The sequence below is a fragment of the Seriola aureovittata genome, chromosome 8 (assembly GCF_021018895.1).
Source record: "Seriola aureovittata isolate HTS-2021-v1 ecotype China chromosome 8, ASM2101889v1, whole genome shotgun sequence".
In the NCBI taxonomy this organism is placed as follows: Eukaryota; Metazoa; Chordata; class Actinopteri; order Carangiformes; family Carangidae; genus Seriola; species Seriola aureovittata.
In genome coordinates, this window is record NC_079371.1 from 22317501 (window position 1) to 22341126 (window position 23626).

At 42.5% G+C, this 23626-nt stretch overlaps 2 protein-coding genes across 4 annotated transcripts in view; both read right to left on the reverse strand.

The window, feature by feature from the left end:
• Positions 1 to 2371: 2371 nt before the first annotated feature.
• On the reverse strand, positions 2372 to 11790 carry sting1 (stimulator of interferon response cGAMP interactor 1). Its single transcript, XM_056382021.1, has 7 exons — positions 11709 to 11790; positions 9937 to 10163; positions 9347 to 9539; positions 6842 to 6950; positions 6227 to 6471; positions 3267 to 3453; positions 2372 to 2848 (listed from the first exon to the last, which is right to left on the reverse strand). The coding sequence occupies exons 2-7, from the start codon at positions 10161 to 10163 to the stop codon at positions 2565 to 2567; spliced, it is 1245 nt and encodes a 414-aa protein (XP_056237996.1). The 5' UTR covers positions 11709 to 11790; the 3' UTR covers positions 2372 to 2564.
• Positions 11791 to 15148: 3358 nt separating this feature from the next.
• The window catches only part of ppp3cb (protein phosphatase 3, catalytic subunit, beta isozyme), a 32706-nt gene continuing 24228 nt past the window's right edge, over positions 15149 to 23626 (reverse strand). For 2 of the 3 annotated variants that reach the window (XM_056382092.1, XM_056382093.1), the window contains exons 10-14: positions 22652 to 22729; positions 22465 to 22549; positions 22083 to 22180; positions 20708 to 20755; positions 15149 to 17649 (exon numbers count right to left, since the gene is read on the reverse strand). In XM_056382092.1, coding sequence (XP_056238067.1) covers positions 17471 to 17649; positions 20708 to 20755; positions 22083 to 22180; positions 22465 to 22549; positions 22652 to 22729 — 488 coding nt within the window. In that variant the 3' untranslated portion in view covers positions 15149 to 17470. The remainder of the gene's footprint in view (positions 17650 to 20707; positions 20756 to 22082; positions 22181 to 22464; positions 22550 to 22651; positions 22730 to 23626) is intronic. The other variant, XM_056382094.1, reaches the window with a different exon arrangement.

Consider the following 23626-nt stretch of genomic DNA (forward strand, 5'->3'; position numbering starts at 1 on the left):
ACAGTCAGTGTCCTGCTCTGCGTAAACTCAGTCACAATGGTGCCAGTGTTATCCATCCATCACCATCAGTGTCAGCTGATGTCAGCTGGCTGGGATGTGGTGTTTTCAGTTGAGAACAGGTCAGACCTGTCTCCTGTGGCCACCACTAAAACTCACATATCTGTGTGAGTGTTGTTTTTTAAAATCCTTATGTAACAAAGAGGGAACATGATCAAAACACACACTAATTCGTACCAGCATCCAAATGAGCACAAGTTATTGATATACACATTGATTATATTGCCTGCTACAGCTAAAGCGTCATGCTGTGTTAAGAATACACCACTGTCCACAGTTTAGTTTAGGGCTAAAACTAGTGATTGTTTTTGCTCTAGATCATCAATTATAAATATTTCTTTAATTAATCAAATACTGTTTACTATAAAAAAATGTCTAAAATAATTCTACATTGCCATCACATGACTGTTTTCTGTTCAACAGCAGGAAAAACCCAGAGGATTTCAGGTTACAGTGAAATGAAATGGAGAAAAGAAAGTATATTTTTATGTTTGAGGTTTTGCGGTTTGTGCACCTGACCGCTCCAAAGCTGACAAGCTTCACAGTAGCGGTCTCTGATAAAGAAAGTATATTTTGTGTACTTCATTTGTTCAGATTGTGTTATCAGAGGTCTTAAACTGGTGACCAAGGCTCTTTTATTGTATGTGGGTAATGTGTGTGAATTATCAGAGCTCCTGTAGTGTAAGTGAACTTTAGACCTACAAAACCTTTAAACCTTCATACAGCGGTTTCCAAACTTTTTGACTTGTGATACCCTTTGGAAATATGGTTATAGTTGATGAGAAGAATGGTGCTCTTATCTGTCTGTGTGATATGAAAGAGCCAGCAATTAGCTTAGCATTGCATTAGGACCGAAAGCGATAGGAAACAGCTTGATTCTGTCAAACAGAAACGTAAAAACATGTTGGACTGTTCCTTTAAAAGTCTACTTGTGACTCTTCATCAGAGGGAATGGCCTCAGCCTGGAGGTTATGAGCAGTTCAGCCAAAGAAGACTAGTTTTCCATCTCTGACTTAAATTCTGAAGGATTTTTAGAGGATCAAGAGATACAAAAAATACACAGAATGACACCAGGAAAAAACAATATAGAAAAGTCAAAATATATTTTGTGTAACAGAATTTCTTTCATCATATCCGTTGGGGTTAGGAATCACTATCTGAAAGAGCTTCATGCTAACTTATCAAGCCTACTTCATGCAAAGTGCCGCTGAGGTTCCAACAATGCTCTATTGTTTTATTCCCTTTTTTTTTGTTGTAATCTACGCGCTACAATATGCACTATTCAAAGGCTGTGTGGTAAATGCAGTGTGCTCTAGATCAGATCCCTCTGTCCTCCCCACCTCTGCTCCGTCGAGACGACAGACGGGCTGTTAACGTATCTGATGTAACCTCACCGAGCTGTTTCAGTTGCAGTGCTGCGGGTCATGAGGTGTGTGTGTGTGTGTGTGTGTGTGTGTGTGTGTGTGTGTGTGTACATGTGAGATGCAGATAAACAGGCGTGGTGTCAGGTGTCTTGTGACTGCTTCTTTTGTTTACGCAGTCATAAAACACACTCTTGTACATTGTATTCCTCCAACCCCCACTCTGCCAAACACGTCTTTTTCTGAGCTCTACTGCCTTCGGGACTTTCCCCCTGTTTTTCTCTTTCTCCTGGTCTACCTGTAGCTCTGTTTCACCCATAATAAATGTCCATTTTGACTTCAAAATGATAGTCATTTTACTTCACTAATAAAACTATTATAAATCATCATCATTCATGCATTTAATCATGTTTGCAGAATTTGTTGAGGGCAAAATCGTTGCATTTTGAATATCCCACTGTGATTTCTGAGTTCAATTTAAAAATGAGGCAAAGACTACTCAGTGAGCCGTCTGGTAGTGTCCACAGGAGTACAGGATGTCACGCAACCTTTGTTCAGACTCTTAATTTAACTATATATTAACTGAATGGGCCAATGTGTGCAGAAGATCATGTCCTGTTCTCTGAAGGAGGAAGGACGATGACAAACTCTCTTCTAAACAACTTCACTACCTTTGCTCTGAAGCAAGATGTACTCCCTGCACAGTCTGTCCAGGGTTTTTCCAATGTACACATACTGTTTGAATGTCAGTGCTGTGGACTGATCAATACATCCATTTACACACAGAGCGATCTCTTAAGATAAGTCAGTACATATTCGCACAGATCGCACATATCTTAATCTGTCAGTGTCTGAACTTCTGTGTTCCTGTCACTGGACAGGCAGCTCCTCAGTCTCTGGGACATGTCACCAACCAAACCGTTCAGTAAAGAAAAGGTCAGATGAAACATAGCTCTTCTTCTTATTCTAAACAAATGTTTGTATTTATTTGATATTTTCAGATATTAATTCAGACACAGGCAGATGATACTCAGTTAGGGTCTGTAAATAAAACCTCGATGAATGAAATGTAGCATTTTTAATTCCCAAACTTTCAGTTAGAAGAATATAGCATGACAGACATGAAACACAGTGGTTGTTTCCTGTTTATGTTTGTCCGTGGTAATAGTCGGTGTCCTCAACAGGTTCCTTCAGAGGTAAAGGTTCCTCCAGGCTGTACATGAGCGTGGGCTCTCTGCTCATTGGCTCGGGATGGTGCCACTCGCCATTCATGAGCGGAGGGGCACTTGGCGGGGCACGTGAAGTATTTGCTAATGGGTGCACCATCTCCTGTTGAGGAGGCGGGGGGAGGCAGAACTCCTCTTTCTCCTGCTGCTGCAGGTGTCTGAGGATGGCCTTGGACAGGAAGTGAGGGTCGTCCTCATGCTCGTCTAGAAGAAGAGGGAAACAGGATGTATGGTTTGTTTAAGCGTGCTGCCTCTAATCATTTTCACTGTTTTGAGCTCGTTCTGTTTGAAAGGTGTGGCTGGCTTCCTCACTGCCATCACATGAGGCCAAGATAACAGGAACGAAGCCAGAAAAGTCCCCAGCGCTGACACTCTGACCTTCACTCTTCCTTTTAGCTGTACACCATGCAGCATAATGCCGCTGTGTAACAAAACCTTTTTAAAAATACATAAATTAGAAAAAACACTCCATAAACACACAAATCCTGATTGTCAGTCCTTGTGGGGAAGTGGATAAGCTAAAACCTGAAATCCCCCTAAAAGCAGTCTGTCTCATGCCACAAGGTGTGTTCACTCACACTAACACGCACACAGACGGACACACACTTGGCTGTCCTCGTACCGTTGAGGAGGATGAGTTTGTAGTGGTTGCGACACTCCAGTGAGTGCTCCAGGATGTCCTGCAGGGTCCTGTAGAAGAGTAGGACCTGCTGCCTGCGCTCAGGCTCCCCAAAACCAGCACTGCTCTGCTGGGACATCTTGTAGAGTGTCAGCAAGGGCGTCGCATACTCTACCACACACTCATGGGCCTGTTGAAACACACACACATACACACATGCACACACATTAAAAAAAAAAAAAAACAGAGATAGATGCATTTCCTGAACAGATAATCCTTTAAAAGCTTGTGGCACTCTTGCACCAGAAATGTTTGATTACCATGTTTTACAGGTAGATGGTGCTGTTACCGCACTTCAATATGTTAGTCCTCCCCTGGTGAGTTCTCAGGTTTAACCAGGAGATGGTACTCACGCTGTGTATGTACTACGCTCTGAATATGATATTTTTATATCTCAAAGTAAAGTGTTTCTTTTGTGACTCAAAGTATGTTCAAAACAAGAAAACTAATGCCTAAAGCTATGCTGAAATGTTTAGAGCGAAATATATTCTTATCAATAGAAATACCAATAAAGCCATCAGCCAATAAGTAAGGTAAGGCAGACAGGGCTCAGTCCAGCCATTCATGTGAGGTTGAACATCGGTTTGTTTCAGTGGTGGAAGAGATACTCAGACCTTCTACTTGAGTAAAAGCTGCAATGCAACAATATGAAAATATTTAGTAAGTAGAATCCTGCATTCGGAGTCACAGTTATAAACATTACAAGCAAAATGTTCACTTACTATGTAACTTACTCAATACTATGTAACCCTTGCTGAACAGCAAACACTGTGGTCACAAGTGACAGTAAGGGTACATGATGACAGTACATGTTTCTGTCACTGCAGCCCACACACAGAGGAGTTCTCAACTCAGCAAAATGACTCAGCAACGTCGGTTTATAAAGTAACATCTGTCTAAAGTTTGCTAACGTCAGCTCTGTAAACTAATGGTCATACCAGACATATTAATGATGTATTGACAAGATATTACATTCATACGCAATAAAACTAGATGAGGTAACACAAGCTTCCTCTTACATCTGAAAACTGTGTTGCCTCATCTACCAAAGGTCACAGTCTCTTTTAAAGACTGTGTAACTATGCAGCAGAGTGTGATGCACACATTTCTCCCATAACCACTATTAAAGTTTTCAGCAGCTTGTGCCACAGTCGCCCTTCACTGGGTTCGGACCAGACGGGACAGCCTTTGTTGCCCTCCACATTGACGAGCCTTGGGTGTGTGTGTTTTGGTTCTTCAGTGTATATATCATTGAAATGTTATCACTAATGCATTTATATGTAAGCTGAATTTTAATGTTCCAGCTGGTCAAAGTACAGCTCTTTTTACCTACTACATACTTTACTTTACATACTTCATATTTACTATAGTGAAGTAAGTACAGAAAATTAATTGGCAATTATTTTGACAATTGTAAATTTTCAATCAATATCTCCAACAACTCATTGGTTTCAGCTTTTCTTTCTTTTATATAATTGTAAACTGAATCTCTTCAGGCTTGAAGATGTCAGCTATGAAGATGTCATAATGAACTCTGTGGTGGACATTTATTCACATTTTATAGATTAAGCAGTTATCTGAATGATTAAAATAGTGGTCATCAGATTAATCTACAGTGAAAACAACCATTAGTTGCATCCACATAATCACATTTCATATGTAAAATCTTAATCTGTGAAGTAACTATAGATGTTGGACAAATGTAATGAAGCCAAAAGTATGATAGATAGTAAAATGTGAGGTAGAATTATAAAAATAAACAAGCACCTAAAACCCGTACGTAAGTGTATTGGAATTAAAGCCAAACATTCCTCATCATCTCACTCTGTGTAGTGACTGCACCTGCAAAATACAGCCACAACCTTGTTCTGGTAAACACTTTGAAATAACTGGTGGCTATTTTTGGTCTGACATGAAACACAGGATGCTTTTTCTGAAGCCCCAAACTTCCCTTCCCTTGACTAAAATACAGAGCCAGTTTGAGTACAATCACTGTTAGATTTGCTACATCAAAAACATTGAATATAGAACACACTGACGTGCTATCTTGAACTATTGGGGGAAAAAACACACCAAAACAGTCCCTTGAGTCTGTCACTTTACTGTGACTCCCTCTCTCTCTCCCTCTCTCTCTCTCTCTCTCTCTCTCTCTCTCTCTCTCTCCGCCACATTTAAGCAGTGCAGTCTTTACAAATCTGATCAAAGGAGAAAATATCAGCACACCGAGTCTCTCAGCCCACACTGGCAATAAGAAGACTGACACTGAGTTGAATTGCAGCACAAGTAGTTCAGCATTCAAGCTTCAGGTTCTCTGATAACCTTATTTAATACTGACTGAATATTTTTACACTGAACCTGGGAGGAGAAATGTATCTACCTGTGATCTGATACAGATAACTTATTATAAACTTTAAGTCTGACCTGTAACTATCATTTCAGACTGTTATTTACACAGTTTTACACTGTTATTGTCACACCGTGGTGAAGTTGTCTTGTCCTGGGTTTGTTTTGTCCTGTCATTTCCTGTTTTATTTTGAAAAGTAATTCTCCTCTCGTTTCAGGTCACTTGCCCTTCCTCATGTGTCTCAGTCTGATTGCCCTAAGTGTTTCCACCTGTCCCCTATTTCCCTCCATGTGTTTAGATCTGTGTTCCCCTTGTCTTGTGCCAGAGTGTCTTTGTCCTCGACCTGCACCCGAGCCTTTGTCCATGTCCACAGCCATAGTGATCGCCAAAGTAAGTCGTTTGTACCTCGAGAAGAGTGATTTTTTGTTTGTAAATTCTTGTCATAGTTTAAGTTCATAGCCCTTTTGTTTTTCCTCTTTAAGAGTGAATTTTTGTTTATTCCTTGCCTTAGCCTATTTCCAGAGTCCCTGCCTGACAGTTATTTTACGCTCACACCTACCTTCCCACGCTCGTCCTGTATTCTGTAGACGCTGTGCTTGTAGACACGGCCCCGGACTCCTGCCCTGTCTATGTTGTTGTTTGGGAGGTTGTCATAAAAACGGATGTTGTCGTCTTCATCTTCCAGCTTGTGAGAGATGTTGGAGTTGAGAGGAATAAGGATTAGGAGCTTCCTGGAGCCGCGACCCCAGAAGGGACTGCTGGCCTGATGGGTGGCACGAAATGATGCGATGGAATCCTCCAGACCTGGAAAACACACAACTCAATCATTTAATCTTTAATGTGTCCATTCACATACATTCATATCTATGGAATCACTACAATGCACCAAATCACCACCTATTTGGGGCTTAGAAGTTATCTTAAAAGCATATACAGTATATCTAGCTAAACTGATCATATGATATAGGTCCACGACTTCTTATATGCAAATGATAGGTGTGTAAGTTAAGAGACAATGAGTACAAACCAAATATCCTGTGTGTGTGTGTGTGTGTGTGTGTGTGTGTGTGTGTGTGTGTGTGTGTGTGTGTGTGTGTGTGTGTGTGTGTGTGTGTGTGTGTGTGTGTGTGTGTGTGTGTGTGTGTGTGTGTGTGTGTGTGTTTAAGTTACTGACATGGCAGCACCAGTTGCAGGTAGCCCAGGTAGAAGGACCAGGCCAGGCCGTGGGCTACGTTCATCTTCCTCCCCTCGCAGATGTCTGACACCTCCACCTCCGATGGACCCTGCACATCGACCACAGAAAACAGCTGGAAGGATGTCACAACACCTCAGCTCTGCCCAGGAGGCAAAAGAAAAGGGCATCCCTGCACCCAAGCTGCCCTTTCCTACGCATATTTTTAGATAGAAAAAGGCAGGACACAGAGACAGCTAAATGCTGAAAGCTTGAGATGGGTTGAATCTATAATGCTGCCAGTTTCTCTGAAGAGTGAGCAAAATTATACAAGTCTTTGAGGACAGTATGAGTACTATAGTCAATGCTGATGAAGAAGGAATTTTGTGTCTATTTTTATTCCATAAATGCCATCTCAATTACAATCAACTGATCCTTCAGGAAGTGGTCTTTCACAGGGACTCTTCTGTCTGAAGTGTCATGCTAAAACTGAGCTATTTTTCAATTCTCCCATGGTGCTCTGCTGAGCTGTAAAAATATGCCTCTCTATTAAAACAATCTTAACTGACCAGGACTGTGAAGATAGAGATTTCTCTTTCCAGTTTTTCCCATTGTTCAGGACATGAAGCACATTTGACACAGTTTTTACTTATAAAGATATTGTGTTAAAGATAAATGTATTATCTAGTGTAGAATTTTCCTTTAAAGATGACTGAATTTTCTGAAAGTATCCTGCCGGCTGCTGGAACTTGCACGATCAAACATGTTATTAGCTAGTTGCCGTTAGCTAAAGTGTATGCTTTCATGCTAGCACAAGTAGTAAGTGTCTCAGAGACGCTGGCCTGTGTTAGCTTGGACCGGAGCTCTGTCTATGGTAAACGTGTTTAGTACATGTCTGAACAAATCGGTAACACATTGAGCCACCACTGTGACTGTGCACGTAAAGAGGGAGGTGGTTCTGGGACAGTTGAGCTCTCAGGACCCAACTTCAGCAAAACATCAGTTATTGAGAGGGTACCCACCTGATGACCCTGTAGACATGTTCACACATATTGAAACCATTTTCTCTTTTGTAAGGTCAAGGGACATGCCAGAGGTGTTGCTAATTAGTAACTGTTTGAAAGTCTAATGGAGCAAGATGAGCAGGGAGAGCAGCTGGACTACTGAGTGGGCCATGGTATTCAGATTAAACTGCCTATCAAGCCAGTGGGGCCAGCCATTGTCTTGGAGCAATATAATGTAGATGTAACATGTGTAATCCTACACTTGGCTGGAGCTAGGCCAGAGCTAAAGAACAGTGTCACCTGTCAGAGGGCTCATGTATGACGGCACACCCTGACACTCACTGCAGGGTCTAATGAGAGGTCAAAACATCATTTACCATGAATGCTGGGTTGAGATGAGGTTTTGGACAAATGCTGGTCCTTCATTTCCGTCTGTGTTTGAGAGTAGTTAACATTAGCCCTCTCAAAAGTGTATTTGATTAGCTTTTCTTAGCTATGGGCAGTGAAGCACAAGCTGAATGACACTGCCTTATTATTATATGGATTATTATCTTAAATGTAATCCCAAAACTGGTTTGCAGTAGTTATCGCTTCAGCACAAACATGGTTGAGATGTCCCAGATTTCCATGCCTTCTAGCTGCGTTTTGCCTAGACTGGTGCTTATCAGGGATCATGGCAGTTACATTACAAGGTGCCTGCATGCTAAGTTAAAGGGCTGTATCACTGTTTTACTATGTTGTAGCCTCTTTTCTACAAATTACGTAAGTGCACCCAAAGCACACAATTGATTATTACAGCTTTCAGTGTATTTTCCATAAGTCAAATGTTTCCATTTACGGTATTTATGGTTGTATGAATGGAAACTAATGGCAGCCTGGAAGGACACTCAAACATCTACCTTGTAATATTTAAGGGATTATCGTTTTGTATGTTTGCATTACAGCAGAAGAGAAAAACCAAGATCCCAGTGGTGTCCATTACCCCTTTTCCACCAAGGCAGTTCTGGGGCTTGTTCGGAGCCAGAAACAAGTTTTCTTGTTTCGACAGACAAAGAACTGGCCCCCTGCCGGGAAAACCCGTTCCACGGTGGCACCAACACTCTGCTGGGCTAGAACTAAGAACTGCTTACGTCAGGAGCTGGGGGAGGGGTTATCGCGTCCAACAAGACCAACCAAAACTAGATGACCGCCATTTTAAAAAAAACAAGCGGTATCATAGCGATCACGACGAGCAGCAGAAATGTGTTGGACCAGCCGTGTTTGCATGCCAATGTTTGCATGCCAATGTTGGCTCACCAAACCAGGAGCAACACTTGCAACGCTACGATGTCATCTGCCATTGTTGTTTATGTGCTTGGCGCAAGCGTTGCTGGGAAAATGGAGATGTATGAACTGACATCATCACAAGTTGAACCAATTACAAACCAGCTCGAGCACTAGCCCAGAACTAGCACTAGGTTCATCTTGGTGGAAAAGGGGTATGTGTGTCAGGTCTGGATCTCACCAGGACTCCTAGGCTTTTAAACAACGTGTAAAGAACTGAGGCCAGGAAGAGGAGTTTCCAACATTGGCCTTCATGTGGCAGAGGATGTCCAGCCAGGTAGAGCAGAAGGCCTGCCAGTCCTGCAGCCAGCAGGGTCTTCCCCCCCAAACCACAGACTGGCAGCACGTGGCTCAGCAGCCGTTGACCTCGATACCTGGTAAAAATGAATTAATAACAGAAGGAAAGAGTGTAATGTTGTCCCTGTTACCATGTGTGCACTGTGTAACTGTTGGACTGGTGAATGCTCAGTTTAGCATTTTAACATCACTGAAACATTTCATTAATTTAGGCATTAAAACCACGACAACGAGCTGAAAGACACTAAAACGCTACATAGAGCTGAGGGGAACTGCAGTCGTGTTATAATTGTCTGTGGGTTTTTAGTGTACACATAGCAACTGATCCACAGTTAATTAGAACAATGTTAAAGCAAAGCCAAGTCACACAAAAACAAACAAAAAAAACATTTAAGAGATATATCAAAGGCAGCCCAGACCACAAGCATTGAACGCTTCAATCTGTCTCTCTTTGTGCTCCAACTGATCTCTCACCTTGTGTTTGAATGGTACAACATTTCCTCTGCCAGCAGACACAGCCCGTGCAGCAGAGGGCCAAGGGTCACGATGAGTATTACCATGGCAACCCAGCCAAATAACCTTTCAGGAGACAGAAACACGATGGCTGCTATTGTTATGGCAGCCAGTGTCGCAGCACACACTTTGGGCAAGTTCCCACGAGGCCGAGGGATCAGAGCATCCTGATCTCGGTGGCATTGCATCTGTGAGGGAACAGTCACCCAGTGTCAGGGGAGTGCTTTCATACAAACAGATATATCAGTCGCTCAGTGTGTAGGGCTGGCTCACCACGAAAACCTTATCAAACCCATTTTAATCAAGTCTAAACCATGTAGTAGTCAAGTGAGAAATATATATTTAATGTTTCCTTTGAAGTTAATTTGGGGAATTCAAGGTTCTCACCTAACAACAGCAAAACATTACAAACAAACAAGACATATTCTTCTTCATCATCAGCTGTCACATAAGAGCTTCTTACAGTCAGTAAATACAACAGAATCCAGAAGTGTGGGGTTAGGAATTTGAGGGGAAAGTAATGAGACTTTAAAAGCTTGGATTTACTCTGAACTGCACAGGCCTTCTCTACTCTCTGTGGACTGAAACCTGTATGTTGTACATCTGGCTCAGTGGTGGCAAAAAATCTTTTTTTATCCCCATACCCTGTTAATAGAAATACAGCTGCTATGACATCACTGACAGGGGAGTGGCGAGATATAAAACATAGTGGAAAGTTTCCACGTACAGAAGAGAAATGTTGTGTGATTGCCTTTGATCTACCTTTAACTTATTTTTCACTTGGAAACAGAGGCTGTGTCTAAGATCTTGAACTGTCATGGTGGCCAGCATCTGTTACTCCTCGAGCTTATTAGTCAACAAATGTGTGGACTAAAGGGTCTTTTTTATAGATTCCCAACAAAAGACATATTGTAAGGTTTTTATGTACGGTGCGTGATTCCTTCAAACATTGTCCAAAACTGTATTTGACCTTTTGGCATTAGTGTGTTTCTCACGTGATGAGGCTGTATAAAAATAACAAGTTCTGACTTTAGTGAAAGCAGATTTGCCTATGATTAAATGATTTGGATACAGTTCAAAAGCTGCAGTTAGCATATGTGTGCTTTCTGCTCATCCATTGTACTGCAAGTTACACACACTCACTCAATTACATCCATTCCACAGTGCAATAAAATGTAATGGAGCTACAATGAGGTAAATGTCCCATAAGTGACACAGCAAAAGACAGAGCTTTATCTAAGCTTCAGCTTCATCTAAGATCCTTGACAAAGAGGTTTAGAGTCCATCAATGCACAGAGACAGCAATGGTGAAGGTTACAAATGACCTTCAAATCGCATCAGAGACTTGTCTCTGTAAAGACTACAGACCTGCTCTATATAGAAAGTGCCCTGAGATAACTTCAGTTATGATTTGGTGCTACTGTATATAAATGAAATTTATTTGATTTGATCTAATACAGTTTAATGAAGCAGTAGATTCAAGCACACAGCCTAGATTGAAGTTGTGAAATTGGTCAGAACATTAAAAATAATAATCAACTTACAGCTTCTGTGAATACAAACAACCTCTGATTTCCCTCTGAGGTCAGACCCCCCCCCCCCCCCCCCCCGCTTTCTAGCTGTGCTGATGTCTAATGCCAGTGTGTCTAATGTAGCAAGGAACAGTCAGTTTAACTCTATCAAAAGTGTTTATCAAAATGAGACCAGACAAAGAAATGTATTTCAGCACTCACCTTGGTGTGTTTTCTCTGATCCAGACTTGAGAGATATCCTTTGTCTGCTGTTCGCCTAATGCCTCTCCCCTCTTGCTCTCTCCGCCCCTTTAATCATAGTCCAACACTTTCAGTTTCGATTTCAGTTAAACTAGCTCTCTGCCTGATGCATGACGTCAGCTGAACATCACAGTAAGGTGGTGTGGGTGTTACGGACGGTTTCATGGTTCTCACATTCTGTCCTGTTTGTCTGGCAGCTCCACTTTTCCACCGTCAATAACTTTCAAACCCTGCCACTCCTGCCTGCCTGGTTTTCCCGCCTGCAGGCCTAACCCCTAACCCTAACCCTGCACACACCTGTTCCCATTTACCGACTCTTCCCCTCTGTATATATATACCTCCCTGTTTGAACTCCCCAGTTGTTAGATTGCCAAGCTCCTCAGACCTTAGTTTGCATAGCTTTCATTTCCTGTTCCTGCCTGTTTGTCTGCCTGATTGACTGTGATTCTTCCCGCCTGGTGTCTTTGCCTTTTTAGACCATTCCAGTAAAATCTATTTACCTGCCATTATTGAATTTTTGAGTCCTGAATTTCTCAGGATAGAGAGAGAACAAAGATTTGTGAGAGAGGAAGTTCACACTATAAAGATATAAATACTTTTGTAGACAGCAGATTTTTATTAAGACCTTTTATTTTCAAAGGTGAAGTTGGGCTCCAGTGAAATTGCTGTTGAAATATTTCACAGATGTTACATTGGCCATTTTGTGCCCTTTTTTTTTTTTTGTGTCCGCTGGATGTGAAAACCAAACTGAAGTAAAAAGCAGCCTTCAAAACAGCTGCTCTTTGTCAAAGACTCTACAGGTCAGATTATTTTCACATTTGGTGTTCTGATGATAGTGGTGGAGGACATTGTGTAACACATTAGTTCAAAACTCCCATAGCTGCTCAACTGGGCTGAGATCTGGATTAACCTCTTCAGCGACCATGAAGCAAAAATGTATTGTTCCCAGCAGAGTCCTGCACACGCTCAGAAAAGCTCTGCTGGAAGCTCAAACACAAAACAAGGAGCTGGCCAATGAAAATTATGATTTGAGAGTGAAGATGACCATCAAGCAGCAGAGTTGGGAGGAGGAAAAACAAAAACTGACCAAGGCTCAGCAACAGCCAGGTCAGACAGAGGTGGAGAGAAATGAGGCAGAAACCCGCTCCCTTCAGGAAACTCTCCATACCCAGCAGGTGGAGTACAACAAGGCCAAAGTCCACTGGCAGAACCGATGTGAAAAGTTCGACGTGTCGTGGTCGATGGAGAATGAAAAGACCAGAGGGTTCTTGAGACAGGAGGAGGTGGCCACCAAGACAAAAACTTGGACAAGAGATGGACAAGAAGGTGAGCCAGGTCATCCTGGAAAAGTGTGATCTGGCAAAGGAGGCAAGTGTCCAGAGAGCACAGGAGCTGGAGAGAGAGGCCCAAAAGATGGAGGAGCAGTGGCTCGTCAAAATGAGCCAAATGGAGGAAAAGATCCAGCTGCTGACACAGAAGAACATAGAGCTCCAGGTACGCCACCTCATCTGATCATTTTGATTGAGTAATGACTTGTTGCATTGACAGCTTGTTCAGAGAAAATACTCAATATATGTTTTCTCTCTTTTCTAGGAACTCGGCCAAATGACGGACAAGGAGAAGCGTAGCTCAAGAAAGAGCGAAAGAAGACAAAGAAGGAGGAAGAAAAGAGACTGAGGAAGGAGAGGAAAGAGAGGGAAGCCAGAGAGAAGAAAGAGAAAAGGGCATTTGAGAAGGTGAAGGAAAGACTGAAAAGAGAGAACAGCAGGAGCAAGAGAAGAGGGAAAAGAAGACGTACGAGAAAAAAAGACGAGAGAGGAGTAACCTCCTTTCTCCCCTCATAACCCCACCCCTTCCCTTAACCCTTACCTCTTCTCTCTCCATCTCTCCACTCTTCCTCTTCTTTCTTTCCCTTTCTCCATCCATCCATCACAATGGTGATAACACCATTACACCAAAGGTATCACATCTAACAGTATATACAGCTGGTCTCTCCCCTCCTCTCTATCTCTCTCTCCTCTTTCCCCCATTCCTCTCCTCTCAACCCAACCGGTCGAGGCAGACGGCCGCCCACCATGAGTCTGCGTCTGTCCGAGGTTTCTTCCTTTTAAAAGTCATGTATTACATTTCTGTATAGGGCTTAAAGTTATGAGTAATTGAGGGCGTGGTCACTTTGAGTGACAGGTGGGTACTGTCACAGGCCACTAGCTGTCTGCTAGGCGTCACCTCGGCTAATTCGAGTCACTGAACGTGACCTCTCTACTGTGATTGTAGTGTTGGTGCCTTTTGGAGGATTTTTCATGCAAATATTGGACAAATAATCTGACAGAACGTGACAAAGTCTTTGCTGCTGTTTCTTTTGAGGTGAGTGCAATTCTAGTATTATTTTATTTATATGTTAGCACTAATTAGCAGGTAACGGTGTCTGCGCTAACCCCCCCCCCCCCCCCCCCCCCCACCCCACACACACACACACACACACACACACACACCTCTTTGCCTGGGAGTTAGGAGGAGTCAGGCACTGCAAAGTGGGGGCAGGGGAGCAGCCCACTCTGAACTTCAAGGCTATGATTGCGATGATGATTTTCACCCCTCATGCTCTGCAAACACATAAGTCTGCGTTGGTTGTGTTTCTCATTTATTTAGGTTTTTTTCTGTCACTTATTTAAATGTTGCACTGTATAATTCATGAGGCTCATTTGCACTTTTTCACTTTCATTTTTAAAGTGAAAGAGAAAGACAGTTAAAACTCTTCCAGTAATGGATTTACTTAAAGGAATTACACAAATTACATACATACATACAAAGAAGAATGCAAAAGACCATTGTTCCCAACCTGGGTTCAAATAATTAGAAAAGTTCATGAGAGGATTTCCTGGGCACGACACTAAAAAACTAAATTCTGCTGCACAAAATTATTATTTATATTTAATGATTTTTCTTGTGAAAAACTAAATATCTTTACCTCTTCAGGCCCCTAAAAAGTAATAAATAATAAATCTGAGCAGGTAGAATCACTGAACTGTTCAGGGGTTGCAAGGAGACTTTGGTTCATATTAAGGGGTAAAGATAGAGAACGACTGACTTAATGTGTTGGAATGAATGAGTTTTAAGATGCTAAAATCTATACTGTACATACTGTACATCTTCACTCTCTAATACTTCAGTTTGAACAAGTATATTCTTCATATTCATACACTGAGTATAATCTGAATTATGCAGGTTATGTAAGCATGTCCTTCATATGATCTGGCAACTGCAGAACAGGTCCAGTCAGTCCGACTGGCTTTAATGAAGCATTCATCTGTAGAATGAGGGTGGGTCTTGTGTGTGCATGTGTGCATGTGTGCGTGTGTCTATGCTCAGTGGTAAGGAAGTAAAGGCACTGTATCCATACCAAAGGTTCATGCATATTTTATTCAAGAGTAAAAAAGTGGATCGTCCCATGGGGCATGCTTACAGTGTTAGTGACTGGGGAGTCAAAACAGAAAGAGAGCAGAGAGAGAGAGAGAGAGAGAGAGAGAGAGAGAGAGAGAGAGAGAGAGAGAGAGAGAGAGAGAGAGAGATTGAGAGAGAGAAAGAGAGAGAGAGAAAGAAAGTAAGAACCGTGGCACAATTTCTATGGCACAGGGTCTCCCAGGGGGGTTCACCTCTCCCAAAGAAGCACAACAAGATCAACCAAGGAGCAACGCAACATGAAGAGCAACCAGCAGAGAGAGAGAGCTTAAATATTAAGAATAATGTCCATAATAAATAGAATCATAATAATCATAGAATCATAAATATCATCAAATAACAAGAGGAATCATCAAGAATTATGATCAGAGAGAGTACACTTTTTTCCTTTAAATTGTGACGGCAACACACCGGCTCTTCTGTTAAAATGTGTCTTGCTGCTTTTTGCTTTGAACAGCGCAAATTTTAACCATGCAATCATGCTTTTGGCTGCCTGAATGCCTGTGCCTCTGTATATAGTATGGTCATTCATCAATGCTAGTTTAATATTTGTTTATCATTATTCATATTTATCATTAAAAACAACTCCTGTACATCGACAAAGAAGAGAGGAGAGAACGTGGACTTGACACTTTGAATAGAAGCGTACTGTCATTCTGTACAGCGTTGAAAGAAACCGGAAACACAGGTTGTGAAAAAGAAAAAAAAGAGAAACATGAAAAAAACAAAACAGAATATAACACAAAATGAATACAAAAAATAAATTAAATTAACATTATGTACAAAATAAATTATTCATTATTCCTCAGTTCATTTATATTACCCAGAAAAACAAGAAGAAAAAATTTCCTACCATAGTGAAACACAGAGCACAAATATAATCTTCACATTATTATCAAAGAACTTAACTCTGCATGCACTGATGCGTTAATATAAATGCTTTACAAAGACCTTTTTCTTTTGACTTCTCCTTGTTGTCTTGGCTGCTGCCGTCACCAGAAGAGTCTGTTTCCTCTGTGAAATATCATTTCCTGGTTTTTAGGCCGGACATTACCGGCCATCACTGCTGTTTGGTAGCAGACAGCAACACAGGAAGAAAGGAGGATGTAGAAAGAGAATGAATAGAGCATGACTTCACATTTCAACTCCCCCCAACTCCCTCACATACCTAAAGCATCCTAATTCTGTTATACTGCATCTTGAATCCTGTGACCATATGCATCAGATGTGCAATAGAACCTCTCTATGTATCCTATTTACACACGGCAGGTAGGGAGAAACACTTGCTTCAAATCTGATCCGGGCCCTGTTTCAAACCTTTCCTCTGGCCTGGGACTACATTATTTTTTTTTTTTTTTGGTGGTGGTGGGGGGGGGGGGGCCTCCACTTGAGGATGGGTACAGTGCAGTGCTACAAAAGCAAACGGGAATTTCCTCCCATGAAGAAAAAACAGCAAGGGCTCAGATTAGACTGCAGCTGAGATTATCTCCACACGTCTCTCGCCGACAGATAAACCACCACACCACACATCCAACTTTTTCTCACTGTTGCCTCGCTGATGACGAGATCTGCAAATCTGAGATTTGCAAACAGAAACACATTTTCAAATATAACCGCACGGACATTTACATGTTGAAGCATGTGCACGCACACACGCAGGAATATCCACGACCCTATAAAAATCAACTTATCGCAAGTTTGATTCAACTTCCTGTTTTGGGATGCAAACAGGAAAAAGAACCATACGTATCTTTAACGCTCCCATCCATGATCGCCACAACTCTCCCCCCACTGGACCGACATAACCGCCCGACACAACACACGCCACTGATACAGCCACTTCATGCTGACACTGTCAACCCACCGGTGACCCCCAAATACACAGTGGCCAGCAGCTCCTACTGTTTTGCATGAGGAGTGTTTTTGTAGTTTCTTTCCTGTTGTGGTGCAGGTACATGGGAGTTGTAGTTCTCTAAATAGGGCTGATCAGTTCAGTGAAGAGACTCAGCCTTTGGTGGTAAAGTCCGGGTACGCTCATGCCTTTACATACAGCTGAGGGCAACGGGAAAGGGGTAGGTAATTGTGTGTGTGATTGCATGTGTGTGTGATGTTGTTTGTAGCCTATTCAGTGTATGAAATACTGTGTTTGTGTGTGATGCATTTTTCTTGTGTATATATGCCTATGTACACGTATCTATAAATATGGTACCATATCAGTGTTGTAACTGCAGGTATGTGTCTGGGCATGTGGGAGTGTATGTCCATCACTGTATATTGCTGTTGCTGTCGGTCCCATTGGGCTCTCCCATGTTCATGCGGCCCATCGACAGGCCCACGCTGTTGACGGCGTCGCGTCGTGGCGGCATCCTCTCGTTGATCCGGTCCAGACCTTTGGCCTCCTCGAAGCTGCTGATCCGATGCTGCGGGGAGAAGCCTCGGATGGCTGTGGAGAGAGGCAGGCACGCACACACACGCGCAGACACACAAACATACATACATGCACGCAGTTAATATCTCCTAAGACATTTAGCAGGACCTTCTGTATCCAAACCCCTGGCAGCTTTGAAGGAAATAGTTAGAGCACTGAAATGGATCGAAATTCCAAATCACATTTTATTCACCTATGAAATATGAATATTCAGGCATTTCCAAAGCATCCATTCTGGTCCAATTCACCTTTTAAATGCTTTCATTTTAGCGCACATTGATCCTGACAGTGCTCCCTTTAGCTGAAGGCCATTTTGGGTTTGGATAAACAAAGTCCTGTTTCATCTACAGGGTTCCTACACCAATATCCACACACATCAGCCAGTGTTCATCTGTTGTCTGAATGCTGAGCTAGGATTAGTTTGACCTCGCGGCTCACAGTGAACGTGACAGTCAGTGCGACCTGGCCATTGATCCTAGATCAGTAGTCTGAGACGCCTGGAAGGTAAGCAATTATGAGACACAGAGTATGGAACAAAGCACAGCTGCACAGAAGCGGTCGTTCATAAGTCCTTCAGACATGTCTCGTCTCCGTGAAGAGTTTCTGACAGCCTTTTGTTTGAAACTGTTGTTACTGGAAGTTACCAGTTTCCTATACACGTTGTAAACTACAAAAAAAAATTCAAACGTCAGTTGTCAGGTTTTCCATTTCTGTCCTTTGAAGTTCCTGTCGATCACTATATTGTACGTTTAGTTTGGCTTTTTCAAATTTGTCACTATGTCCCTTCGTCAGTGTGTTCACTGAATAACATGCTGGTGCAGTAGAAGTTAACTCTTAAAGGGGCACTCCACCGATTTTACAGATGAAGGTCAGTTTACAACTAGTCATGGATGGATGATGTCGTCAGGGCATTCTCTGTTTGGAGACTTCAAATATCTATAGGAATAGTTCGCCATTTTGGGAAATACGGTTATTTGAGAATGATACCACTCTCATGTTTTTATGAAGCAAGCAACAGCAAGCCGTTAGCTTGGCTTAGCATAAAGAGTGGACACGGTGGGACAGCACCTGTAAAGCTCTCTAACTGACACATCGTACGGGGAGTTACTGTAGGTGCTGTGACTATTTTTTGGCCTGGCACAGTGACTTCCTGGAGTTTCCGTCTGGCAACCTCACGGTGACGACAGGACTCTCACTTAAATAATTTAAGATTAAACAAATTCCACAAAATATTGAACTATTCCTTGAACAGAAGTTTGTGTTACCAGCTGGGTGCATTTAGCAAGCAGGGAGAGTCTTATGATGCATTCAAACCATCTCAGCAGAATGGGAAGAATGGGAATACGTCCTGTTATCCACACATGGGAGCAATCCCACATTATTCCAAGATGATTACTCCCACTGCAAGGCTTGTCATCTAATTAACCCAAATTAGCTACTTCAGCTTCTCTTAGTCTTGTTTTATTTTGGCTTCTTTCAGTGCCTCAACTTTTTGGAAGTGAAATACTAAATCACTGGAGTACCCCTTTAAATCAGGACCACCTCTTGTAATGGCATTTAACATCAAAACCAATCTCATTAAAATAAGGAATAATGATGCTTGGGGCTTTGAAATCAGCTGAACTGCTAATAAAGGGGAACCTACGCCACTTTTGAACAACGGCTACTGTCATATTACCTTTGCACACATGCAGCTACTCACAGATACAGTATGCCACTGTGTTACACAGCGGACATCTAACACTCATATTACATGACAGAAAAACATAACACGAGAGATAGCCATAATTTATTTTCTTAAACAAATTATGGACTATAGTTCAAGTAAGCCAAGGACAGCACTAAAGGTACAAACACAGAAGACTACAGTTTAGTAAGCGTGCAGTCATCACTGAGCCTATGTACACAGAATATAATACACTAAACACAAACACCATGACCACAATCTGTTCAGTAGCACAGACGAACCTGGCAGACCAAAATGTATACTAGTGCCAAATTAATCTTCTTCTACTTTACACTGAAGTTTTAAGTTTGGAGATTAAATCTTAACCTTGGGAACACATATCTGGTCAAATATTCAAAACTCAAGCTTCACTTAATCACAGTGAGTGAACGAGTGAAAATACGAGGCAGGAGCTCTTTGACAGTGACACAGCGTGGACGACTGCACTCAGCTGAACAATAGACTTAAGTTACTTTAATTTGCTTTTCGCAGAGATCCAACAAATCCCCCAGTCTTCTTCATCAAATGGCTCAATCACATGACCTGGGTCAAACCACCTGTTAGCACGGGACTGAAGCTCTGTACTCAGGTTATGTGACCATTTGCCGGAGGAGGCCGTGGGACACGGTTGAGAGCTCTGTGAAAAGCTAACTGCAACTTGAATTCAGAATATTTTATCCCAGATAAGGTTTTAAGATTTGGTTTGTGAAATTAATTCAAATATATATTCCCTCAGCAATTTGCATTTATTTATTATTAACATGGTGAAGTGGTGTTCTGCCACATCTTGTAGAGAAACAGATTGATTGCATGTTCATCTTCTACAGAACCACAGCACCTATGAAATATAGAGAAAAGGACTGTAACACAGACTACAAGAGGTCTGAGTGACCCTGCCCACCTTCACAACACCCACTCCCACCCACGGTCCCGCTCTTCTTTTGTGTGTCAGAAAAAGCTGTGTGTGATTTGTGGTGTGTGTTGGGACGTACATAAATGTTAGTGTGTGCATGTGTGTGTGTTGGGAGAGAAGGTGTAGCAATATTCCTGTTTCCCAAGTGAAGGAAAGAGAAAAGTATGTTGTTGTGTTTTGATGTGGTGGCTTCAGCATGCAGCGGTTCTAGGCTTTGTTGTGAGCGCTGATGCAGTTAGAAGAGCTCAGTGCATCGTGGGTACGGAAAATCTATGACCTTATGAGCATGGATGGCTGAGAGTGCAGCCATGCCACACACACACACACACACACACACACACACACACACACACACACACACACACACACAGACACACATGTGCACGCATGTGTGCACACACAACACACACACAGTGAAATGAGTGGGATTTTACCTTCAGCGTCCTTAACTGTCTCGATGGCTTCTATGGCCTCAATGGTAGCTGAAGGATGGGCAGAGAGAAAGGAAGAGAGAGAGAGAGAGAGAGAGGAAGGAGGACAGGAAGAGAGAGAAGATGACAGAGTCCAAGAGAGAAGATGAAGTACAAAGAAAGAAGGAGGAGAAGAAGAGAGGAGTGAAGGCTGAAACATGCTTCTGTGCTGTTATGCGTAAATGTATTGGCTTGAGGGCGCAAAGAAGCAGTTATGGGTGACCGTGGCTCGAGGAGGAGCCTCCGAAACCTCAGCTACATGCTGTCTGACAAACACAGGTCTGAAAGGGTTTAGTGAGTACTTGGGTTGGTCCAACAGCAAAAAGGAAATTTAAAATGGAAAATGAAACAGATTAAAGAGTGAAAGTTAGTATGACCTCCCCAAACATGATAAGAGGCGTGATAATTGTCTACCATGTAAACATCAGCATCTCTGGTTCGAGTCTGACAACCTTTGCTGTCACCCCCCTCCCTCCCTCCCCACATTTTCCTGTCAGGCTCTCGACTAAACACTGTCAGTTTTTTTAAAGTTATTTTTTGGGCGCTTTTGCCTTTACTCTGATAGTACAGTGAGAGATAAGACAGGAAAGTCAGGGTGAGAAAGAAGGGATGACATGCAGCAATGGGCTGTGGGTCAGACTGGAGCCCATGGCCGCTGAGGTCAGGACCAAGCCTGTGTGGTACGCTCTCGACCAGGTGAGCCACTGCGGCGCAACTCTGTCAGTTAATGGCAAAATGTCCACATGATGGACTTTTGTCTATATTGTGATTTGATAAATGCAACATGATCCCCTGCTGTACACAATAACATTATGTGATGTTTGTGTTGGCAGACGGGTACGAACATGTACACGCTGTGTTCGCAAATTCACAGCCACAAAAGGATGTTTCAGGCTTTAGTCATGTGAGGCCCGGAGGGCAGCACTGAGACCACGGCAGGTTCAGAGTTAGCAGTAGCTGGTGTTCGCTCACACACACACCCTGCCTGTATGTCCTCTCTCTGTAAGAGTCTATCTCTTTGCATTAATAATCAGGGCATTGTCTAACTGTCTCTCTCTCACACACACACACAACCAGCAGGCTGTTAGTATCCTCGGCGCCGGTGAGGTGAGGTGGAGAGAGTGAGTGAGTCAGTGAGGTAGGAGGATGAGAAGAGGAAATCAGCACTAGAGGGGGAGAAGAGGAAAGAGGGCAGGAAGGAACCAGAAGATGGTCCAAAGCAGATATTCAAATTGGGTCTGTGTGTACTTGTGTGTCTTTTAAATGTGTCTCGGAAGGTGTGTTCAGGGTCAAGTTGGGGAGTGTGTTTTGTCTGTGTGCAAGTGTGTGAAACACTCACCACTCTGCAGGGTCTGTTTGCCCCCAGACAGCACTCCGCTGGGCAGCATGCCTGTAGGGGTCAATCCTTTCAAGGTCAACACGTTCTCACTCTCCTCCCTGAGAAACAGAGACAGTGTGTATGTGTGTGACAGGTGTGTGTGTGTGTGGATGAAAAGAGAGAGCAGGTGATAAAGAAAGAGTTACAGAGAATTACACACTTCCTCACACTGTGCACCTGCAAACACAATAACATGCTTGTGGGTTCAAACACTGAACTAAGAAAGGGACTGCTGATGATTTCTGCAGAAGTTAAAGGAAACACTACATGTACACACACATACACACACACACACACACACACACACACACACACACACACACACAACCAGAACTCAACCCACCGTAGAACAGAGAACATTTTGGCCATCTTCCCAATGGCTCGGATTTTGTTTTTGATCACCTCTTTCCTTGCTGCTGCTGCACTGGCTGTAAGACGATCAAGCACAAACTCATCTGTAAACTCTGACATTTTATTAAATCACTGAAACGAGTTTCATCATACGCTGCTCACTGGTGAATGTTTCTTACCGTCGAAGATCTCCTCTCCGTCGTTCATGAGCTCGTCGTCAGAGCAGATACTCAGGACATTGACCAACATCTCAGTCACTGCAGGACAAACAGAGACACGCACTTAACCAGGGACACGGAAACGCCCTGGAGGCCTTGGGGTTAAGATGAGGACCATGACCTGCAACTTCCCTGGTTTACACCCAGCTGGAGACATTTGTTACATGTCATTCCCCATCTCTCTCTCTCTCCCATCAGTTCCTGTCGTCTCTCTATTGTTGCTCTCCAAAAAAAAGGGATGTAATGAAGGACAAATCAGACTAAACTCTAGTTACCCGCAAATCCCTAATCCTGTAAGTAGGGGTTGTCTTTTTACCTTTTAAAGCTGATATCATTGTTATTTTTAGAGAGTATTATTAAGTGGTACTAGAAACAGATAAAGTACATAAAAAAGGATCTTCCTGTGAAATTCATCAAACTAACAAATTTACACAGATGGTTCCTTGTACTGTTTTTATTGATTCTTTTGTTTTGGTGATTTGTATACATAGTTTAGTTGCCATTTTAAAAGAACACGTTGGGTTATTTATAACTTTACCTAATGCAAACACTTACAACTATATCTTTGATGTGCCCCTGGTGAGAAAAGGTGGTGACTGACAAACTGAGCCTATTTTAGCTTTTTTGTCATTTTTTAAAATCACACAATATATTTGGACAAATTCTGTGTAGGGTTCTCTGATCACTCTTTGTAAACATACACAAATGCTAGTTTAAGTCATGAGGCGTGGCATAGAGCCACAGACATGATGTTATTGTTAATCAGACTATAAGACGGACATGGAGACAAGAGTCCCAACAGTTCACTGCAAACACAGTATGTAGCTATATCTTTGTAGATGGTAGAAGCTACAGTTGATATAAATGTTCCAACTTGTCATGATTTATGCCTCCAAATGAAACTGTGATGCAACGTCTCAAGAGACAATGTGTGTG